Source organism: Megalobrama amblycephala, linkage group LG2 (assembly GCF_018812025.1).
Source record: "Megalobrama amblycephala isolate DHTTF-2021 linkage group LG2, ASM1881202v1, whole genome shotgun sequence".
NCBI lineage: Eukaryota > Metazoa > Chordata > Actinopteri > Cypriniformes > Xenocyprididae > Megalobrama > Megalobrama amblycephala.
Genome location: NC_063045.1, coordinates 50,445,641 through 50,461,158, shown reverse-complemented (window position 1 = coordinate 50,461,158; position 15,518 = coordinate 50,445,641). Strand labels below are relative to the sequence as shown.

Below are 15,518 nucleotides of genomic sequence, written 5' to 3'. Positions count from 1 at the left end.
TTGTTCATTTATTTTATGATTGTATTTACACAAAACTATTTTGGTGTGATTTGGCTTTTTTGTTGTTGTTAAAAATAGTACTAACATTAAATTACAACTCAAAGAAAAGGATGCTGTTTTTTTTTTTTTTAAAGAGAATACTGATGACTTCAAAATGTGATTTATCTTTATCCACAAATGTAAATGGGAAGTGAAAAAAAAAACGAATTTTAGTCATTTTAAAACCGAAATAGGTCACAACTTGTACACGTTAAAAGAAACAAGAAATAAAAAAAACTAAATTATTTTAAAGCCTTTAATCCATTTTTTTTAAATAATTTGTACCTCTTTATACTTGTTTATATATGTGAATTTCTTACTGCTTTCTCTTCTCTTATTTTATTTGTTTATCATAGTATTTGATTTGATGTAATTATTACTGCCCTTCATGTTCGTTGTTCAAAAGATTGCATTTAAAAAAGTTTACATCCTGATTAACCACCAGATGGCAGCAAAAACAGCTGTTACAACAATTACATTCATAAGCATCATTCTGAAAAAGAACAGAAGAAACCCGTTTCCTCTCTTGCACTTGGATAATGTGGAGCATGAACACACTATAAAGACTTAAGCCATAAAAGGACTTCATTGAGAACTCCAGTGCCTTGCAATAAATGTCAAGGATACAATATTTGAAGTGACACACTGTGAGAGGTCGTAAGTTTCCATCCTACCCATTAGTGACTGTCATACATAGTGATTAGATAGATAAATGACTTTCAGAGCTCTTGGGAGAGCACAAGTGGTTTGTCTTGCATGACAAACTCTGTTAAAGGTGCTGTATATCAATTAAACGGCGTGTCATGGAGTCAGCGGAAGATTAATTGATGTTAAAAGGCAAGATGTCAGTAAAGAGGTTCAAACTCTCATAGTGCACAAGAGAGACCAAAACAGTATTTTTGGTCAGTTTGGACAGTTGTCAATTACCTGAAGAGTATAAAAGTCTCACCAAATCGTGCACTTACAGTTAGAGCAGACTACTTTCATCATGTATACCTAAAGCAATGTCTTTATTGGGATACCAGGAATACATACTGCAACAGGATGCAAAGGATATGTTCCTTTCTTTGTTTTTCCTTCAGAAAAGCCGAAAGGAAGAAAGGAGTATTTCCTTTTAACAGACATGTGAAGATAATTGCACAGTCTCACTTTTTCTAAGTGTGCTTAAATTGTTCCACCCATTAAATGCTGGGAAATGATACCTGCAAACAGAAGGGGGATGTAAGTGTTTAATAATTTAACTTTAATCTCCTGTGATATAAATAGAAAAAACAGAGAGGTTTGGGGACAGTGTTAATTAAAGATTTCCTATACAACTACAATAAGTGCAAACAGATATTTATATACAAAATTGCACATATCATTTGGGTTTCAGGGAGAAAGAAAAAAAATAAATAAAAAAAAAACAATGCGTGGAAAATATTTTGCATCGCCCGTTTGGGGATAAATAAATCACAAAGCGAACTCACCGGACACAGACGTTCCAGAACAAAGGAATAGACTAAATGCAACGCAGGTATCAGGAATAAAACATTTGAGATTTAGGTGATAAACAGATGCACTTTGATCTGAAGGTTTAATATCAGTGATTAAGCCCTATCTGGCAACCCTGAGACAAAAACAACCCCATTTCAGCATGTTTGACTAAGCTGAACATTCACTTGGAATTAATGGACCAAATCAGACTATGAGCACCATGAGGCTTCGGAGAGCCTCGTTCAAGTGCGTACAATCTGCAGGGTTTTGATTTTCATTAAAGCCACTGCATCAGTAATTGAGATGCACTTTTGATTACCTAATAATCATACCAATAGATTTAAAAGCAAATATTTTGACATGAAGGGTATCCTAAATCCTGTGAGATGCTTTTACGATCCATCGTGTGCATTTAGAACTAAATTTAGAAAATGATATGCTACAGATGATAGAACAATCACACTGAATAAGGAGAAAGAAAAAGTACACATGTATGTAGAAGAGGAAAAAATTATTTCACAGCATTTAAAATGTTCAATTTATATTCTGATAGTCACTGATGCCGTCCATGGTTTACATTGTCGTAATAACGTATACATTATCTATTGTTATTCAAAGAAATTTCATATTACACCCTGAAGAGCTTCACTGTGATATTCAGTCCCTCTCTTCTGAAAATCCCCCTCTGTGTCCACTACCTGGTTGAACACAATCTGTGAATAATTTCTCAAATATACAAAAGTGCTCAGTCTTCAAGAAAGCGTAAAAAATGTCTATCTGGCCCGAAAAGCCTCTTCCCTTTTTTTAAGGCAAGTGGTGACCAGTAGGTCAAAAGACTCTTGCCACAGAACCGTGCTGTAACATCTCCCAATAAATATTGCAACAAATAATTCCCCCCCACATTTGAAACGAGTGAGCAGAGTTAATGGCTTTTGGCATTTGTAGTTTCCACGAATGGCGAGAGCTGTACTATTAATGTAGAAGGACGGGAATCTCTCTCAACTAGACATGGAAAGGGCACGAATGACCGAAGTATGCATTGTGAATGAGTGGACAGGAAGCCACGAGTGTAGAGCATGCCAAAATGGAAAAAAACAACAAACTGAAATGATTCCGAGATCTTTATACTACATTTACGTAAAAGCTTTTAAGACAGGACCGCTTGCAGACCTTGTCCCTTTGGCCCTCAATTTCTCTCTGAACTGTAGTTGAGGTACTGTAAACACTTTAGAGGGTGCTTGAGGGAGGCCGCGACCGAACAGCCGTTCAATGAATGATTCGCAAACATCGAGCTCCTTCCTGTTATCCAGACTGAACAAAGCTGAAACGCACTCAATTCAAACAATATAATCCTCAGCCAATTAAAGTTCTTTGAGTTCCAGAGATTTCAGAACTCTCAGTCGGTTTAGATTTAGAGGAACTGGACGGATAAGGGGGCGTTTTGTTCAGGGAAAACATGCACTCATTACCTTTCATTCTCACCAGCACAACAGCAATGACACAAGATGATACACCAGTCCCAATAAAAGCTCTTTTCCAAAATGATTCTTTAGACAAAGTTATATATCATCTTTATAAATATTTTCTGTGCTGTTGTGTCCTCTATCAATATAAATAGCAAAATATAGTGTCATATATCCTACAGCTAGTTGAATCCCCTCAGCCGTTTACACTAACTAAAGCATCTTTTAATCCTTTTCTGAAAGGATCCGTTAGAAATAATGTACAATTTGAACTAAATCAAACAAAATGGATGTCTGTACAAAACAAAATTAACAAAATAATGCAAATACAAAAAAAAGGAGAACACAATCAATGTGTGTGTTGTTAGCCACAGGAGTGCATAGATGCTGAGTTTGTGAAATGAGTCTGGGAGGTGTGTGAAACCAGCCGATTGGGTGAAAAGTGACAAAAGCTGATATCAACATAGATTTTTTTTTTCTTCTTGGAGGTGGTGATGGTGCGTGGAAATCATCCGTGATGATCTGACCTACTTCTTTGTCCTTCTGCTCGAAATCCCAACTGATGATTGTTTGAAGAAGAATACTCAGCGCTAAATTTTGTTTCCATTTTTCCTTAAATTAAAATGCTAACCAATAAATATACAAACAAAGAGTCCACTTTTCTGTTGAGACCAAAAATGCTTCTAACACTTTGTGGTGTACATTCAGGAACATTCATATTGAAAGTGAAAAAATGCAACGTAAAATAAACAAACAAACAAACAAACAAACAAAATAAAATCACTGTAAGAGTTAACAATAAACATTGCCATAATAATAATTTATATTATATTACAAATTATTCCTATGTTTTTTTTTTGTTTTGTTTTTTGCAGTCCAAGGTCCCTACCAGGGTAAGGTGATTTTTTTTTATAGTTTTTCTTTTGAGGGAATCCAGATGTAAGGTCCAGACTGTTCCTCTATCACCATCTTACACTGGTTATAAATGTCCTCTAGTGTGTCCCCTTGAACCAGCGCTGAGAGAGAGAGAAAGAGCTGACGTTAATACATTCTTATGCACTTTATTGAGCAACGTCTTTATCATTTTGCGCCACAAGAAGTAAGAAACCCCTATGACAGTTTCATAATGATCGCTTTTTAACTTAATGGATCATTAGCCACTTTATCGCTTGTGAATTCTTCTAGCGTAAATGGTAAGAATAGCCATTTTACCCAGCAACAGAGTCTCTAACAAAGCAGAGAGAACTATGCAGCTTTTCATTTAAAAATAACATTTCATTTCTCTACTGTGAAAAATAGTCCATCTATTAGAGTATGCAGAATTATTAGTAAAGCGACACACTCTTTTAAATCTCTTTTCTTGCGGGTACAGAGCAATGAAATAAAAAAGCAACGGCGTAGTCACACGGGTTCAAAATGTCTCAAATTAATCATTATGTCGCTGAGCTCTTTTTCATATTCCTCTATACACTCACAAGGGTCAGGCTAATGCATATTTCAAGAGAAAGTTGATGTGTTTCACTCAGGGAAAAACAGCATCAGCTCTGTGGCTCTGCTTGTCAAATATGATGGATGTAACAAGCTGCAATGGTTGGCCTCTGAGGTAATGCATATGCAACAGACTATCAGAATATGCAAATAAGGTGATATTGGACAGCCTCTGAGTGTGAAGGCACTGCTCAGGTCGTCTCGATGGATTAGGAACTTTACTGTTACCTGTGAAGTACTCGCCAAACTCCTGCTCCAGTTTCATGGCACGGTCATATGTCTTTTTGGCCTGTTCTTCCGTCAACCGCTTATTCATCTCCCTGAAATGCACAGGGTTTAGAAATGTCTGAGCACAATGGAATTTGTATCATTTATTGAATAAATACACCATCATGGAGCTGTGTGGTAAACTTACATTAAGGACTCAATGGATCTAGGCTTTATAAAGATGGCAATGGGGTAGAGTTGTGCTACTTGTAGTCGTTTTATGGCATTCCCAGACACGTCAAGTATGCAGTGCTTACCCTAGAAAAGCAATAAAGACTTGCTAAATGAAGGGAAGCTGAACAGTTGATTAAGGGGCCGTTCACAAAGGACACATCCAAGGACACACGGACAAGTGTTGGCCTATGAGATGTCAAGTTAAAAGAAGGAGTTTAGCAAGGAGAAGTCTTGTGTAAATGGCCCCTAACATATCAATTTTGACTGTTTACCAAAGTACTCATGAGTACTGTACATCTGGAACATGTTAAACTAGCTGGGCATCCCAAATCGTAAAATCCACATTAGTAAACAGACTTCATGGCAATGTTGTGGTTGTAAAACCATAGCAACTACTGACCCTCTCAGCCACATATTTGACAGACTGGACACTGGTTCCATACAGATTGTCATTGTACTGTCCAGCCTCGATGAACTTGTGCTCTTGGATGTCTTTCTCCATCTGCTCTCGAGAGATCACAAAGTGATAATCTCTCCCATCCACTTCATAATCCCGCTTTGGTCTGGTAGTATCTGAGATTGGTTTAAAAAAAAAAAATCCAGGCTTTAGTTTTATAATACTTGGCTATTCAGTTCTACAACACAAAGAAATGGGAAATCATCGCCTTTATTATCTACATACACATTCATGAGAAATACCATAAGCTGTGCAGAGGGCAAAACTACTTTCACCAATAAACAGTTATATCTCTAGCTATTGGGGAGACATACTAAGAAAAGCGGAAATACCCATAGATCCCACTGACTGGATGAACTGTATACTACAGGGAAGAACTGATGCTATTATATTTTCTACTTGTATCTTGCTCACTGCAGACTAATAATCTCACTTACCTTCTTGATCAGAACTGTTAGCCGCTTTTTTAAAAATTATGAACATAAACAAAAATGGTTAAATAAAAGTCTGAAAAACTTAAAAACAAACAATAAATAAAGTGTTCAAGATGGAAAACATGAAAGAGCTCTGTGGCACTCATCAGCAAACAATGAGAATGATAGGGGATCTTTATTCACTTTTGGGTCTGAGAAGAAGACCTCCAAAATATAAATATTTTGGCTAACATGTATAACACAAGACAACAAAGCTCTTTACTAAAAACATTATAAAACTCAGGAAAATTTTAAAACAAAGGAAATCTTACAAAGTGTGGGTTACGAAGTGTTACTTTCAAGGTTTGCTCAAAAACCAGACCAATTGTAACTTCTGAAAACATCATTAAGACATCACAATAAAGTGACCTAGTTGAAGTTTGTTAATCAGCAGACCTTGAAGTAAGTGATTTCATAGTCACATCACAATGAAATGAGTTTTAGGAACTGCACAGCAATAGTTATGAGCACTGTGGGGAAGTAGGGAACACCACGGACTCTTTTGGTCAGGCTACTTACCCTACCATCTCATTTTGATGAATCCCACCAGTACCGCTATCAGCACAAAGGCTTAAAAACCCCCAAGACTACTGGATATAATTACAAACTACCTTGGCCAGAGGTTTTTCTAACACTCCAATTGAAATTTATAACGACACCAGTGAGAATAACATAGTACGCTATTGCTCATTCGGGCTCTTTTGAGACACTGGTTGAGTCAGCCTCTACTGAAGGTTAATGTGTGCATTCTAAAGATGAAAAATGAATAATTAATGGAAGATCCATTGGGAGATTAGTTTATCTGATAATCTAACCACCTGGGCAAGAACCATAAGATCTCTGTAGGGTACTTACGTGGCACACATGACCCAAACTTGTCCGGGAACTCTGAGATGAGGTCATCGTTGATTCTGTCCTTCATGGGCCCCAAGATTATAACTGGTCTGGCGTAATTAACTGTTCAGACAGATAATACAGAAAGCAAAAAACATGATCTTTGGCTCAAATCGAACATCAGTCACATAATATATTTATACTTATAGTGAACTTCAAACAGTCCAAGCATGAGAGACAGTGGAGAAGCTCTTACTCTCTTGTCTGATGACAGGCTCATAGGAGAGGATCAGTTCCTCTTGACTCCCTGGAAACAGAACAGAGAAACATACTCAGTGGGGTGGGCGGTTGTGATAGGACTCAGCTTGCTTTCTGTAGAATGCCGGGGATCGAGACGGCCACATTTGATGTGCCCTTCACCAAGGTCTCGCCTCTCAGAGTGCAGCTCGAGTGGATGTGTAAATGAGTTACTGAGCATGTAATGTCATTACGTACTTGTTGACAAGGGCATTTGCATTAAAATAAGAGAAAAATGAAAAACAGTGGCAAAATTGAGTTAGCGCTCATTTGGGAGATTAAAGGGATCGGCAGAAAGGCTTTGGGACGATGATGGACAACAGAAAAGCAATTTAATCACAGATAAGACTGAAGTTTCAGACAGTGACAATACTAATTTAATATACAAGTCCAATTATGGGAACGCAGGTCCAAAGTGACGCTAGTTCTGATGTGGTCTGCGCACACAGGGACTTGGAGAGCCAGAGTAGTTTATTTTTAGCCCAGGGACGAACAGAAGCAAGCTGCCGCAGGAACACAATATGGTTATTATCCATCGATTCAAACCCAGATAGGATCGAGTGTTATTCTGAGCCAGAGCTTAATTTCGCTCATTGGAAGTGGTAACATTAAACTATACAGAATGAATCACGCATGAATCAGCTTCTGTGTAGTGCTCTACTCTTACCCAGAACAATTTAGATGCTATGGAAAAGCTAGATGGCCTCTATTGGTGTAGCTATTGCCATAAACAGAATGGATTATGTCCATATAAAGCCTTACAAACACAAAGTACACTCTAAAGCTGTTCAACAACCTAATGAGCTGCCTACAGGGGCAGAATTTTAAAGCATCAGATGCAGACTAACACAAAGGCTGTTCTAAAAGGTAGGCAACTTAATTTTGCTGCCTTTTAAGATTTCTAGTTTGACCAAATTTTAGGTTAAGTAGAGTTCTCAAAATTATTCATGGTGATTAGAAGGCAGCTGCCTATGTAAGCAGTAAGCAACAAGACAGCTCACTTTGAACAGAACTTCAGTTGTATATTCTTTTGAATTCTGTAGGAAAGCAGGGGTTCTGTGAATTAAACAGCAGTCAAGTTAAGAGGATAGCATCTGTGAGGATTTTAAACAAGGTTATGTGGGTTTGATCAATGCCTGGAGCTTTTGGTGTAGACAGATCATACATCATATTGTAAGACTGAACAGTGACCTTTGCCCTCTGACCCTAATATGGAACCAGATACCCACCTTATTTTTAACATAAGAGCAGGCGTGGCCATTTGTAACTGAATTGTGCAAGGCTTCCTGTGTGATCCACTTCCAGATTTTTTAGCCAGACCAAGCAGCTCGTTATGCTGCTTGTTGTTGCAAAGTGGTATTTCTTATTATATTATTTTAATGTATTGTTGTAATTATAAACACACTGGTTTGTATCACAAATAATTTTACCATGTACTGCACTTTTTATTCTTCTAGTTATTTACCTACAGAGGCTAATGAATCTAAACTCTCGTACATTCACAGAAAGTGGTTTACTTTCATGTTGCAAAATTTATATTGACTTAATAATAATTATGCTTGTAGTAAAATCAGATGAAAGACATGGTGACTTAAGAAAAAATATTGAAATAAGTCTCTTAGGCTCACCAAGGCTGCATTTATTTGATCAAAATACAGTAAAAACATATGAAATATGATTATAACTTAAAATAACTGTTTTTTTATTTTTATTTTAATATATTTAAAAATTTAGTTTATTCCTGTGATGGCAAAGCTGATTTTACTCCATTACTATCCATTACGCCCATTTTCTGTATCACATGATCCTTCAGATCATTCTAAAATGATGATTTGGTGCTGAAAATAATTTCTTCTTATTAATTACAATTTTGTAATTAAAACTCTGATTTTCTCAAGCATTCTTTGATTAATACAATGATGTACTTAGGCCGTGTGTCCACCAGAGCGTTTTTTCCAGCTCCGAGCGTACTTTTTCAATTGTTTTCAATGGGAGCGCTGCGTTTTTTAAACGCCAGGGGCCGTATTCACAAAACATTTTATCTTACCACTAAGAGTTCTCCTAAATAGAGTGCAATAGAGTTTTCTCTTAAAACCTATTCACAAAGCTGCTGAGACAAACTTTTACTAAGGAATAGACTGAAGTCTTAAGCTAAAAGTAAGGGCGGGGTTGACCTCGTTGCTATGGAGTAAACACACAGTGATTGGCTGATGGGGAGGAGTTAGTGATTTCATCATAGAAATATTATAGAATGATGTGTCATGTTTCCATATTAAAATAAAGGTTTTAAAATACAAATGTTGCCATAGTCAAAATAAAATGTTGCCATATTGTTGCCATAAAGGTTTTAAAATGTAAGCTAAGTGTCACTAATTAAACTAGTATATACAGTTAATAAAAAAAAAAAAAAAAAAAAAAAAAAAAAAAAATATATATATATATATATATATATATATATATATATATATATATATATATATATTACTCTATTCAATCATTTGTAAGTGTGAACTCATGAAAACCACAGGTAATCAGACAATATTTATTTATTTGTTAAAGATTTTTTTTGGCGCCTCATTGTAGATTCACATCTATAAATCAAAATGTATTGCATTTATGAAGAAAAAGTTCAGCACCCAAGGCTCTATCGCTATTTCCTCATTGTGTACAGTGTCTTTGGGTGGATTTGGACTGTCTGTGATTTGGTCTTAGTGACTTAGGAGTCCTCTTGACTACTCCTAATGTTTCACAGACTTAGGAGCTAGTTTTAGTGCTAAAATGCTTTGTGAAATACTCTTAGAGCAAAAATGTAGGACTCCTAAAATTAGGACTGACACACCCATTATTTTTAAGAGTTTCTCCTAAATCGGCAAGTTAGGAGCTACTTTTAGCCTTAAGATGTTTTGTGAATACGGCCCCAGGAGCGTAACGAGGCGCTGAGCGTCTTTTTCACGCTCAAGCGCTGAGAGCTGGGCGTTTTTTACTGGTCGCCTCGAGTTGAAGAATGTTCAACTTTGAGTAAAACGCTGCCCTCATCACTGTCACTTTTTAGCCAGCCGTCCAATCAGAGTGGAGAAGGGGCGGGACAAATACAACTCCGACCAACTGATATTCCGTATCATAGCAACAAAGCATCTCAACGGAAAAAAAAACGCTACGCTGCAGAAGCGCTCTCAAGCGCTCACAGACGGGCGTTTTAAGCAGAGCGCCTAGCATTTTCAGCTGGCTAAAAACGCTCTGGTGGACACACGGCCTTACTGTCATATTTAATCAATTAATGCATCCTTGTGGAATAAAAGAATTTCTTTCTTTCTCAAAAAAAAAAAAAAAAAAAATCATTAATAAAATGTTTGTTGAAATGCAACTGAAATGTTTAAACTTAAAATTGATATGGCTAAAACTGATATCTTTCTAAAATTAAACAAACTGGAAAAGATTCTTCCTGACAGCACATATCATTTTTCATCAGCGCATTATTAAGTGAGTCCATTTCCAAAATAAATTAAATAAAAGCCACAAATCATGTTTACTGGCCAAGGGGAAACAAACAAGTCATATTTCATTAGGTTGACGATGGCACTCTATGGCTGTCTAGAAGAGCATCATGCAAAATGACAATTATATGGCAAAACCTAATCTGTCCAAAGTGACAAGCTCATCCAGACAGCTCTGAATACACACTCGTTCTGGAAACCTGCCACTCTCAAGATGACTACAAAACCTGACAGCTAATGTTTTGGAGCTGGACTACAGTACTATATCTCCAACAACCTGACCTCAAGTCATCATGTTACTCAGTAACTTTCTTACAACAGTACTGTACGTTCTAGTTTTTAAGAGTGTTGAAGATCATTATCAGGGGCTCGCTATAAACTTTGACAGTCTAAGTTGGTTGTATTGGACAAAATTAGACTTGAGTTTCAAGCATGAAATAAAATTAGACACAGGAGATTAAATTAGGGACCCAGAACCGAGAAAGAGAGATGAACACGTTCAACCCAAAAGAAGTATCCTCTGGTCTGATCAAGCTAAATTTACTTGTACATAAGCTTTGTTTTCTGTGAACAACTTTCTCTTCCCCTCTCTACGGATTATATCTAGTTGGCACAAATACATATTAATTTATTGAGAATAATGCTAAATATTCAGTTTGACTGACGTGGATTCCCTTATTCCTTTAAAAGCATACTTTAATAACTGTTTTGGCTAAATGCTCCTGATGTGAACATAAAAGACCGTCAAAAACACAAGACATCGTTTAGCACAGCACTGCAGAGACATCATAAAAGACAAAGACAAAGGACTAGAAAGTAGCCTAGATATCTATAAGCAGAACTGTATATTCTGATTTGTTTTGAATCATGTCTGTGAGATACTCAGTATTTTTCTTTCTTTTATTGTGGCTTTATTTTGACAAACCCACCCCTAAACAAGACATAAAAACAAAACAAAACTGGTTCATTTACATTCATACATTCTGGCCAGAATAAACTTTTTTTTTCCAGCTATGCAAGACTAAACACCAGAAAACAGCACAACAGTCTCGACATACAAACTAAACGAACAACATTTGACAAACTATTCTCACACATGTTAAGTTCATGCAACATTTTAGCTACCACATAAACCTAAGGATGATAATGCAGGAATCCCTGAAACATTAGGACCCGTAGACCAACATCCATTAGTATTCTGACATGCAGACAGGTCTGTTGTTGACGTAACAGAAAAGAACAAATCTGAACTGAAATGTTACATGTGAGGTTGGGAGAGGGGTATTGGGTCCATTCCTTAACACACTTACTCAGTGTCTTTGCTCCGTACCCGTCCTCCCCTATTCCAGAGATGTCCTACACCACACAGCCGATCAGGGGGGCGGAGAAAGAGAAAGAATGAAAGAATGGGAGACAGAGAGACAGAGAGGGAGAGAGAGAGACAGTAAGGTTGTTGGTGGGGCGGGGAGAAACGCCAGCAGAAGAAGGAGGGCATGGGCTTCCTGGAGCTACCTACACACACCTAGACCTTTCACCCCGAGGATGCGTTTGTGTGAGCGTGTGCCGTTTTTATGTACCTACGTGTGAGAGTGCACGTGCGTTTTGGGCTACTTACGTTCCGAGTCGCTGCCGTCTTGCTCGTCGGCGTCCTTGTTCTTGTAGAAAGGGAACTTGCGTGAAAAGATGAAGTTCTTTCTACGTTTTTCACTGAATGACTGTGCGGAGAGAGAGCATGGTGCAAACAGGGGGCTCTAAACGCTGTCACAAACATGCTGACAAAAACAACACAACGACCGGAGCTGGACGTGAGGGACAGCAGCCAGGAAACATCCAAACATCAATTGTATCATTTTCATGGGTGGGATCGTTCACCAAATCATATTAGAGATTCGCTCATTTTAAATAGTTTTTTATTTGTACCACACTAATTGCATTATTTTTGGCTAGAGCTGAAAGCACTTGGATGATCCTGAATAGGTGGTCTTTGTTTGTTGCGAAGGCTGATCCAAACCCTGCTGTCCATGACGTCACAGCACCTGAGCTATTCTCAGACAGCTCAAATGTATTCAAATGAAAACATGATCAGTAGAAATGAACATACAAGGGATGTAAACAATGATGAACAAAAGACCAACTGAAGCTGGTTTAGTGCCATGCATAGGCAAAAGGAGACTTAAAAATACTAACTCATATTAAAATACCAAGCATGCAGGACTCCTGACAGGGTGACATGCTGATCAAAGGGGCAAAATTTGTGCTGCTTGTGTGTAGTATTATGATGTTCTGAAGGTGAATTGATTTTAAAATGGTTTTAAAATGGAGAGAAAAATAAATAAGGTAACATAAATGTGACTGGGGTGATCTTAATATGTGTGTGTGTGTTTTTTAAGCTGATTCGGTGAACCTGAGCTCAATATGCTGCCTGATATGAACGTAATTTTCCTGACAAATCTATAATGGTGAAATCCATCAAGGATAGGTCTGATTGATCTTTCACCCCAAAATTAAAAGAAAAAAAAATTGATATAAAATTATATGAATATGAATTATATTACATCGTCTATTTTAGGACCATTACAATTTTGAAATTTCAAACTTCATTGAATAATGTTAAGCAATTCTTAATAATGTAATTCTGTGATGCAAAACCAAATAAAAAAGAAAAAAAGTAGATTTTTTTTTAAAGTTGTAAAGTATGTAAACATGATTTTATTTTTTATCCTGAATTTAATTAATAAAAATAATCATTGTGTCCAGACAATGATGCAGGATATGATGCGTTAATGAGAATGAGATTTTTTTTTTATATGTCCACTTTATTCCTATGCCCCATTATGCTTTGCATGAATTATGGGTGTAACTTCCGTTGAGCTGTAAACATTCAGTGAAAGGCTCACTCTATGAACGCAATAATAAGTTTTTTTTTTTTTTTAACTGGGTGGGTACAATGAGATGACATTATTCTACTCGCCATTCAACCGTCGAACATTAAAAGCATCAACAAGGTACTTTTAAAAGACCATGAATAATCCCATAGCAATAACGGACGGGTTAAAGGAGTACTTCATTTTCAAATGAAAATTTCCCCAAGCCTTACTCACCCTCAAGCCATCCTAGGTGTATATGACTTTTTTCTTTCTGATGAACACAATCGGAGAAATATTAATAAATATCCTGACACATCCGAGCTTTATAATGGCAGTGAGTGGGAACAACGAGTATGAGCTGAAGAAAGTGTCTCCATCCACATCCATCTTTCATAAACATATTCCACATGGCTCCGGGGGGATAATAAAGGCCTTCTGAAGTGAAGCGATGTTTTTGTGTAAATAAAATATCCATATTTAACAAGTTATGAAGTAAAAAATCTAGCTTCTTGGCAGACTGCTTTCCGTATTCAAAATACGAAGAAAGTGTAAAACTCTCGCAGTTCAAAAAGCTTGCGCTACATCCTACGATGTCCTTATTCAACTTACGGAAAAAACTGCCAGTTCCGTTTTTTTCATAACTTGAATATGGAAGGTAGATATTTTACTTCATAACTTGTTAAATATGGATATTTTTCGCTTCAGAAGGCCTTTATTAACCCCCCGGAGGCATGTGGAGTATGTTTATGATGGATGGATGAATGTGGATGGAAGCACTTTCTTCAGCTCATACTCATTGATCCTGCTCACTGCCATTATAAAGCTTGGATCCGTGAGGATATTTATTAATATTTCACCGATTGTGTTCATCAGTAAGAAGAAAGTTATATACACCTAGGATGGCGTTACGTTATTGTCATGATGTCTGAAAATAAAACATGAAGGAAAACTGACAGCTCATTCAGTCAAACTGACGGATGAGCTTTATTTGTAGGGCAAACTTATGATTTGAAATTATTTGTCTCAGTCAACAGGAAGTGCCACCCATAATTCAAAATGCAATAGGTTCATCAGGAATAAGGTGGATATATTACAGCAATAAAACATGCATATTATATGAGTAACAATAATATGAGTATTATGCTATTACGCTTCATTATCATGAATTACAATGGTTCTAAAATAGGTTTCATTTCCTTTATGCAAAACAGTTTTTAATGATCTGGGGGTGAAATATAACGTTAATGTTTGTCAATAAATATAATTTGAATTTGTGTGTATTTATGTGGGTTTTTGTCTATTTTAATATATCAGCACAGTGTGCGAAATAAATCAATTGTATCCCTGATAGTATTAAAGGGAATATTCATAACTTTCACGAAGCTAATCCTCCCTATTATAAGGCAAATAAACACTCATAATCAATGCATTTTCAATCAACACTGAAATCTTATGAGTCATAAACCTGAAATGATACATACACAAGTTGGTGCAACTTCACACAAAGACAAAACCACACAACAAAATCCTCAAGTAATCCATCAGTGCCAACACCCCCACCCCTCTCCCCATCTTCAAAAGACAGAGGGAGAGGGGGAAAAAAAAGAGAAACAAGAGAAAAGAAAGAAACGGAAATTTGCAGGCCTGGCTGCGATGTTGCTATGGATACTAGTGGGAATCATAAGGCTAAAAACCTGAACGGCTCTGCGGTTGTGTGACGAACAAACAATGCATCCTGCATCCTTCAGTTTTATTTATTTACCCCTCTCAAATACATGCACATAACAAATATTTACTACAGATGACCTCACCATTCTGATCTCGTAAATGATGAAGAGACACATACATCTATGTACAGACATAATACTGAGGCTGCTTCTGTGAACGCCTGTTGGGCTGTGCTGCAGTACTGATGCTGAGAGCTCAGAGTGAGCTGTCACACTGCGGCAGAACGACAGTCTCTCACACACACTTCCACTCTGACTGACTGACTCAATGACCCACCAGCACAACTTGAAATGGAAAAATAAATTGAAGCTGACAGAAACTAAACCAGATAGACTGAAGAGAGGGAAGAGACAGACAGACATTACACTGGATGAGTGAAGAGACAAGACAGGGGCTGCTGGTGAACCGTGTCTAAACTGTCATTAAATCACTGAGCCCTTCATGGTCATACCTGAAAACTG

The 15,518-nt window shown here is 37.0% G+C and overlaps 1 protein-coding gene across 31 annotated transcripts in view; it reads right to left on the bottom strand.

Annotated features, from left to right (window-relative positions):
* Positions 1-1,254: 1,254 nt before the first annotated feature.
* Positions 1,255-15,518, bottom strand: part of dlg2 (discs, large homolog 2 (Drosophila)) — a 269,422-nt gene continuing 255,158 nt past the window's right edge. For 26 of the 31 annotated variants that reach the window (XM_048180477.1, XM_048180452.1, XM_048180485.1 and 23 more), the window contains 7 exons: positions 12,078-12,177; positions 6,928-6,978; positions 6,693-6,794; positions 5,308-5,480; positions 4,882-4,991; positions 4,695-4,786; positions 1,255-3,994 (listed from right to left, as the gene is read on the bottom strand). In XM_048180477.1, coding sequence (XP_048036434.1) covers positions 3,888-3,994; positions 4,695-4,786; positions 4,882-4,991; positions 5,308-5,480; positions 6,693-6,794; positions 6,928-6,978; positions 12,078-12,177 — 735 coding nt within the window. In that variant the 3' untranslated portion in view covers positions 1,255-3,887. Of the gene's footprint in view, positions 3,995-4,694; positions 4,787-4,881; positions 4,992-5,307; positions 5,481-6,692; positions 6,795-6,927; positions 6,979-11,772; positions 11,819-12,077; positions 12,178-15,518 lie in introns of all 31 variants that reach the window. The other 5 variants (XM_048180492.1, XM_048180508.1, XM_048180550.1 and 2 more) reach the window with 1 other exon arrangement.